The sequence below is a fragment of the Euleptes europaea genome, chromosome 19 (assembly GCF_029931775.1).
Source record: "Euleptes europaea isolate rEulEur1 chromosome 19, rEulEur1.hap1, whole genome shotgun sequence".
In the NCBI taxonomy this organism is placed as follows: Eukaryota; Metazoa; Chordata; class Lepidosauria; order Squamata; family Sphaerodactylidae; genus Euleptes; species Euleptes europaea.
The window spans coordinates 7,180,123-7,188,359 of record NC_079330.1 but is presented as its reverse complement, the minus strand read 5'-3'; the positions used below and the strand labels follow the sequence as shown (position 1 = coordinate 7,188,359).

Here is an 8,237-nt window from a genome sequence, read left to right as displayed (position 1 = left end):
ATGGCCAGTCAGACCCTGGAGGACGCTGCCGTCACCGCCTCTCCTCTTCTTGAGGAGAAGCCCAAAAGCAAAGGCCTTTTTCAGCTGGGTTCCCTTTTCCACAACCGGAGTGAAAGGTTTGTCATCTCCAGGAGCGACAGCATGCCGAACGAGAACGTGCTGAAGATCACCATCACGGAAACCACCGTCATCGAGTCGGACTTGGGCATCTGGAACTCCCATGCGCTCATCTACCTCAGCTTGTGGTTCTTCTTCAGCTTTTGCACTCTTTTTCTTAATAAATATATTCTTACGCTGCTGGAGGGGGAGCCAAGCATGCTGGGTAATTACCGTTCTCATGAAATAGTGGACGACGTTCCGGGTTTGGGAGGGTGAGGGTAGGCCTCATGTAGGCCCTTAAAAACAACACATCAAATTCTGCAGTTCTTGATTCTGCAACTCATATTATGCTAACTGTATCAATTTGCATCTCTCGTTTTGCGTAATTTATTCTGCAATTACATATTTTATTGATCCTGAACACACACATGAATCTGCCTTCTACTGAATCAGACCCTGGGTCCATCAAGGTCAGTATTGTGTACTCAGACTGGCAGCGGCTCTCCAGGGTCTCAGGCAGAGGTCTACCACATCACCTCCTGCCAGATCCTTTAATGGGGGATACCAGGGATTGAACCTGGGACCTTCTGCATGCCAAGCAGAGGCTCGTCCACTAAGCTACAACCCTTCTGCTTCTTCTGGTTGCAGTGAGCAGAAAGGAGCTAGAGTCAGCTGAGAGTTTGTGACAGGCCCAAGCTGTCCCAGAGAGCTTCCAAGGTAGAAGTGGGAATTTGAACCCAGGATTTCCCAGGATCCTTGTCCAACTCTCTCACCACTGTGCCACACCAGCTCTGGCTGCTTCAAAAGGCCTTATGAACACTGTGGACTGATGATGTCAGCAATATGACTGGCCCGGGTCCTCCGCAGGCAAGAGGTCATGCCCCAGTTGAAGTCCTGCTCTAATTCTGCTTTTCAACAACTCTTTTCAGGTGCCGTCCAAATGCTCTCCACCACCTTCATCGGCTGCATGAAGATGTTTGTCCCCTGTTGTTTGTACCAGCACAAAACACGTCTCACCTACCCTCCCAACTTTATCATGATCATGCTGTTTGTTGGGCTCATGAGGTAAGGGCTCGGATGTTCCCCCCCCCCAATAAAACCCCACACACAGATCGTTGACCGATCACAAACCAGCAAGTGTTGCAGTCAGCTAAAGTTCTGCGCCGGGGTGTGTGTGTGTCATTCAAACTGCTTCAGCATGCTGGCTGTCAAGTTTTTATCTCTGAGTTGGAGATGTTGGTTATGAATCCTGGACCCTTCTGTATGCATAGTGGACAGCAGGCCTCTGAGTTTAAGGCCTTCCCTACCAGAGGAAGTTGCTTTATACAGAGTCAGTCCTCTATTGCTTTATACAGAGGCAGGCCGCTATAGCTTTATACAGAGTCAGGACACTATTGCTTTATACAGTCAGACCACTATTGCTTTATACGGAGTCAGGCCACTATCCAGCTCAGTATGGTCTCCTTAGACAGGTAGTGCTCCAGGGCCTCAGGTACCGAAAGGTCCTCTGAGCCAGTGTGGTGTATCGGTTAAGGACATTGGACTAGTATCCAGGAGACCTGGGTTCGAATCCCCACTCATGCAATGGAAGCTCACTGGGTGGCCTTAGGCTAGTCACACCCTCTCAGCCTAACCTACCTCACAGGGTTCTTATGAGGATCAAATGGAATCCCCACTGGGGAGAAAGATGGTATCAATGTATTAAATAAATACTTGAGATTTTAATTGGAGATGCCAAGGATTGAACCGGGACCTTCTGCACGCAAAGCAGGTGCTCTACCGCTGAGCCACAACCCTTCCTCACTGAGTTACTGTCCTTCCTCGTCAAGAAAGAGATACTCAGATGAACCTGGCTTGTACCAGACAATTGGTCCATATAGCTCTGTGCTATCTCCTCTGGCCAGCAGTAGCTTTTCAGGAACTCGGGCAGAGAAGGGTCTTTCCCACATCTGCTACCACTTGAGTTCCTTGGAGACGCTGGGCATCCAAACAGAGACAAAGGCCATTTTTGCATCGTCAATTTTGATGCTCACTCAAAGCTCTTTTTAAAAATGTGACTTTAAAAATGCCTTTTCACGGTCCCTACGCAAAAGGAGAAGTTCCACACACACACCTGCTCCTTTGTTCCTGTTTGCAAAGCCATTAGCGTATGCATAGCTAACGCACCTCTGTTGTTTTGCATGATTCCTTGAGAGGGATTCTTCGCGGCAAACACCAAAGATCGCGTTAAATGGGCTCTTTAGTAATGTGAAGCAGGTCTGTGCTGACTTCGCAGTCACTTCCGGAATGACTGTTCTGCGTGCAAAATTCAAAAAAATATGCGGGGCAATTCAGCCTGGAACGTGCTGCTAATTACCATGCAAAAATGGCCTGTTCAGAAGATAAGGGTCTTTTTTGTGTGTGCGAATCATTTCGCATTAATCTTTCTCCCCCCTTTTCTCTCTTCAGGTTCTCAACTGTGGTTTTAGGCCTGGTCAGCCTGAAGAATGTTGCTGTTTCTTTTGCCGAGACAGTAAAAAGCTCCGCGCCCATTTTTACTGTTATTATGTCCCGCATGATTTTAGGAGAATACACTGGTAAGTGTTGCGGACAGCGGCTGGCATTTTTGCTTGGCTGCTTGACTAAAGCAAGGAGCCGCAGAACGGTTCGTGTATTGGACTCGTGTCTGGAAGACTTGGGTTTCACATTTGCTTTATCGCTTGATGGGATGCTGAAGTAGAAAAAGATTCCCCCTGAAGAAGCTGACGTAAAACGTGTTGGGGCTACAGAGCGTATTAAAATATTATTTCCCCTTGCTCCAATTGTTTCTTTGTTTTCATTTCCTGGTGTTAAAAGCTGCTTTTAAAACACCTGGTTTTCTGTTCCTTTCTCCGATATGCCCAGGATTACTAGTGAACCTTTCTCTCATTCCGGTCATGGGAGGACTTGCTTTGTGTACAGCCACTGAACTGAGCTTCAATATCCTTGGCTTCTCCGCGGCTATGTCCACAAACATTATGGACTGGTGAGTATCCCAAAGGCTGTGGAGGGAGACAAACATATAGCTGGATATTTGGACTCAATAACGGATAAGCTCCCGGGGGCAGCCCTTCTTATGCCCGGTGATTTTAATGCAAGGTTAGGTACCAATAATAATGAGCTAGGGAAAGCCATGGCCTGGTATGATGAGGACTTTATCCCACCTCCTTTTTTAATATCAAGAGAATCAAAAGAGCAGATCACAAATCTGGCAGGACATCTTTGTTCTAATTTTAATTTTTGTGTACTGAATGGTTCTCCCCATTTTGACCCTTATGGCAAATACACCTGTATCTCTCCTCATGGCTGCAATGTGGTGGGTTATGCAGTTACTTCAATGGACAAAAATATAGCTCCTTTCAGGCATCAAACGAAAGTCGCAGTCTGTTTGAACGGTGGTTAGTTTGTGAAACAAGCTTTTGACTTACGGACGATCACTCGGATCCTACTTTGCCTCGACAGAGACTAGTTTCCTCCCCTTCCTTCTTCCCAGGTATTTCTGTAGCCAGGAGCACGGGCAGCATCCAGCAAGGAGTCAGGATTAAGGCAGGGTGTCCACATTGATACATTATGTGAAATCATAATTAAGTGTGGTTAACAAACCTACTTGAGACCTTGGTTTTAGACCCTGGCTCGATGGACCCTCGTGAACCACGGTTAGTGAAGTGTCCCACGTTTCAGATGTTCGCACTGACCGTCGTTTGTTTAATTAAACCCGGGGTCCCCAGCGTGGTGGCCGTGGGCACAATGGTACCCACCAACCCCTTTCCTGGGGCCCGCCAAGTGCTTTTAGAAAGTGGGCGGGGTTAGGCAAGCAGGGCTTCTGATTGGCTGTGCAGGTTAAAAGGCATCCAGTTAAAACGTTTCTGCCCGAAATGTGAAAGTGTATTAAGAGCCCCGTGGCGCAGAGTGGTAAGCTGCAGTACTGCAGTCCAAGCTCTGCTCACGACCTGAGTTCGATCCCAACGGAAGTCGGTTTCAGGTAGCCGGCTCAAGGTTGACTCAGCCTTCCACCCTTCCGAGGTCGGTCAAATGAGTACCCAGCTTGCTGGGGGTAAAGGGAAGATGACTGGGGAAGGCACTGGTAAACCACCCCATAACACATAGTCTGCCTAGTAAACGTCGGGATGTGACTTCACCCCATGGGTCAGGAATGACCCGGTGCTTGCACAGGGGACCTTTACCTTTTTAATTACTATTAGAGTTAAACATAACCTCGCTTCTATGGCAGCCATTTTGTGGTTGCATCCACCACAGAATTCCAAAGGTGCCCTCAGTCTCAGAACGGTTGGGGACCCCTGAATTAAACCGCCCTTTTCCATTATGTCAGGACTGAGCCTGTTGGGTGCAATTTAAAAAATATAAGTGAGTTTCCGAATGTCAATTGGCTCTGCAGAAACAGCGGCTGCCAGTCATGGTAGGCAATACAGGATCCGTCTAGTTCTGTATTGCCTACCATGACTGGCAGCCGCTGTTTCTGCAGAGCCAATTGATGTAAGGCAGCTTCCTCCGTGTTTTGCTGGACTGGTGGGAGGAGGCGGTTAAAAACTGAACGCAGGGAGCACGGCCCAGGAAAACTTGCCATTTCCCCAGATTCTCAGCGGTGCTAAGAAATAAAAATGCTGATTTCCTTCCCTTGCAGCTTGCAAAATGTTTTCTCCAAAAAACTACTAAGCGGAGACAAGTACCGATTCTCGTAAGTACCAGTGGTGCTGCAAACATTTGGGGTAGGCCGATTAACTAGGTTGATAGCTGCATGGGGGGTCCAGCTGAGGCTAGAGTTCTCAGGTGGGTTTGCTGTGTGTGTCTTGGGGATGAAGCAAGTCCACTGTGACCCATCTGCGATCGCATCTCCCAATGCCTTTAACTTCAAAGCAGCCACGAGAGGATAAAAATTTCCCCTGCAGGTGCTGACTTCCTCGTTTAATCCCCTGACCTTGGTACATGACTGTACGTACCTCTCAAAATGCCACGTTCCCCCCTCCAAGTTACGCTTTCAGACTTCATCGAATCATAGAGTTGGAAGGGACCACCAGGGTCCTCTAGTCCAACCTCCTGCACTATGCAGGAAATTCACAGCTACCTCCCCCCCACACACACATCCCCAGTGACCCCTACTCCATGTCTCATCATCTGCTTAAGGGCATAGAATCAGAATAGAATTAGAATAGAATAGAATTGCTGACAGATGGCCATCTAACCTCTTCTTAAAAACCTCCAGGGAAGGAGAGCTCACCACCTCCCGAAGAAGCCTGTTCCACTGAGGAACCGCTCTAACTGTTAGAAAATTCTTCCTAATGTCTAGATGGAAACTCCTTTGATTTAATTTCAACCCGTTGGTTCTGGTCTGACCTTCTGGGGCAACAGAAAACAACTCGGCACCCTCCTCTATATGACAGCCCTTCAAGTGCTTGACGATGGTTATCATATCACCTCTCAGTCTTCTCCTCTTCAGGCTAAACATACCCAGCTCCTTCAACCTTTCCTCATAGAAGGGAGTTCAAGAAGGGTGGGTGTTAAGTCCTGTGTGGTTTCCTCTAGTAGAATCATGGAATCATAGAATCATAGAGTTGGAAGGGACCACCAGGGCCATCTAGTCCAACCCCCTGCACAATGCAGGAAATTCACAACTACCTCCCCCCACACACACACACCCAGTGACCCCTACTCCATGTCTCAACATCTGCTTAAGGGCATAGAATCAGCATTGCTGACAGATGGCCATCTAACCTCTTCTTAAAAACCTCCAGGGAAGGAGAAACCACCTCCCAAGGAAGCCTGTTCCACTGAGGAACCCCTCTAACCGACTTCTGCCAGTTGTGGTAGAAGAGTCCCCCATTGCAGGCTTCTGGCTGACAGCAAGCCTCTTTTAGGAAAAGAGAGTTGGAGAGTTGTGTTGGGCATCTAGTGTTCGGCACAAGGAAGTTCAGTTCTGACTTTAACCAGTTGGCCAGACTAGTTGTTGAGCCCTTTACCAGAATGTTATTGACCTTTATCCATGACCCCTTTCGACAGTCCATCTTTTAATTCCATCAGTGCCTCAAAAATCTGTCATTTTTTTCCTGGTTGACATTTGTAACCGTGATTTTTCTGCGTGACCTTGCAAAGGCTTTCTCACCCCTTCCTCATTTTTGAAACAGAGCACCGGAACTTCAGTTCTACACCAGCACGGCTGCAGTGATCATGCTTATTCCAGCGTGGATATTTTTTATGGTGAGGTTTTTCTCCACTCTTCTCCCCCCACCTCCCCATGAGAGCCAGCATGGTGAAGTGTTTAAGAGTGGAGTTTGGAGCAGTGGACTCTAGTCTGAAGAACCAGGTTTGATTCTCCACTCCTCCACATGAGCAGCGGAGGCTAATCTGGTGAACTTGATGTGTTTCCCTGCTCCTACACATGAAGCCAGCTGGGTGACGTTGGGCTAGTCACAGCTCTCTCAGAGCTCTCTCAGCCTCACCTCCCTCACAGGGTGTTCTGTTGTGGGGAGGGGAAGGGAAGGTGATTGTAAGCTGGTTTGATTCTTCCTTAAGTGGTAAGACAAAGTCGGCATATAAAAACCAACTCTTCTTCTTATGATACTTCCCCATACTGCAGGCTCCTGGCCTAATGAGAGCTTCACTCTCCCTTTGCCAAGATCTTCTGCCTTTATGGATTTCCATTTCTTTTTAGGATGTGCCAGTCATTGGGAAAAGCGGAAGGAGCTTCCGTTACAATCAAGATATCATTGTGCTGCTCCTGATAGATGGAGTCCTCTTTCATCTTCAGAGTGTGACTGCTTATGCCTTGATGGGCAAGATTTCGCCAGTGACTTTTAGGTAAGAATATATATAGAGAGAGTTGGGGTTAAAATGGGATCTGGCTGTGCCGTTGGCCAAAAAGCACACACACTCACTAAAACAGTAAGGAGCAACAACAATCAACCCTCCCTGATTTCCAAACTCACAAAAGAGCCTCCCAAATAGTAAAAACAGATGTTGGCCAGATGTTGGCCTCCTTCCAGATTGACTGTTCTGTGCTCACAGGAAAAAATAGCTGTTACTGATGATTCCCATTGCCCAATTTGATTACGGAAACCACTTCAAGTCCTCTTTTGTTAAAAAGGTGTGGTGTGAATTTTAAGAACTGGCTGCTCCACTGAAGCTGATTTGTTGGTCCAGTGATTTGTTTAAAACATGACCCAAATAAACAGGCTGGCAGGTTTTTTAAAAAAACAAATGGCTTAATTATATGCAATGTATTCATCAAAAAAATGCACACAGCAGATGCCATCTTAGAAGATGAGTTCTCCACACAGGAAGAAATACCTTTCGAATACAAATCTAAATACAAAGGCTTTCTTTGGAGAGCAAATAACGCCTCTTCTGAGATTATTTTGGCCATGTCAGGTGCCTGCACGCACCCTCTAGAAACAATTGTATGTAATTTTAAATTCCTGTTAGAAGAGGCATTCCTTTCCCCCCCTTTTCTTATACACAGGAAGAAGTGGGGCTTCTTCTAAGATGCTTCAAGTTGTGACATGTGCGCCTCCCCTGTTTTTATTCATATGGAAATTTGAGCAGATTTAAGATCTTAAATGTGCATCTATAATCAACTTAAATGTGCATCTATGATAGACTTAAACTTGCCTCTATAATCAACTTAAATGTGCATCTATGATCGACTTAAACTTGCATCTATAATCAACTTAAATGTGCATCTATGATCGACTTAAACTTGCATCTATAATCAACTTAAATGTGCATCTATGATCGACTTAAACTTGCATCTATAAGCAACTTAAATGTGCATCTGTAATTGACTTAGATTTTGCTGGTCAGTTGATCGCTGTCATTAAAGTTAATGATGAGTATGAATCATTCTCTTGTTCTTCAGTGTCGCCAGTACGGTGAAGCACGCGCTGTCCATCTGGCTAAGTATTATTGTGTTCGGTAACAAAATCACCAGCCTCTCAGCCATCGGGATAGTTCTGGTGACGCTTGGGGTCCTGCTGTACAACAAAGCGAAGCAACACCAGCAAGAAACAATCCAGGGACTGGCAGCGGCATCGACTTACCAGCCTCCCCAGGGCAAGAACGAAGACGCCGAGCCCCTGATTCCTACGGACTTACAACCATACGAATGA

The 8,237-nt window shown here is 46.7% G+C and overlaps 1 protein-coding gene across 1 annotated transcript; it reads left to right on the top strand.

Annotated features, from left to right (window-relative positions):
* SLC35E2B (solute carrier family 35 member E2B) lies at positions 1-8,237 on the top strand. Its single transcript, XM_056865198.1, has 8 exons — positions 1-322; positions 1,029-1,164; positions 2,548-2,675; positions 2,983-3,103; positions 4,760-4,813; positions 6,258-6,330; positions 6,785-6,930; positions 7,988-8,237. Exons 1-8 carry the CDS (start codon positions 1-3, stop codon positions 8,235-8,237), a joined length of 1,230 nt encoding a protein of 409 aa, XP_056721176.1.

Bases quoted from the DNA above. Each gene is read 5' to 3' on its own strand.
- SLC35E2B (XM_056865198.1), top strand. From the start codon at position 1: ATGGCCAGTCAGACCCTGGAGGACGCTGCCGTCACCGCCTCTCCTCTT. The intron at 2,676-2,982 runs GTAAGTGTTGCG...CGATATGCCCAG, and splicing joins GATTTTAGGAGAATACACTG to GATTACTAGTGAACCTTTCT. The intron at 6,331-6,784 runs GTGAGGTTTTTC...ATTTCTTTTTAG, and splicing joins CAGCGTGGATATTTTTTATG to GATGTGCCAGTCATTGGGAA.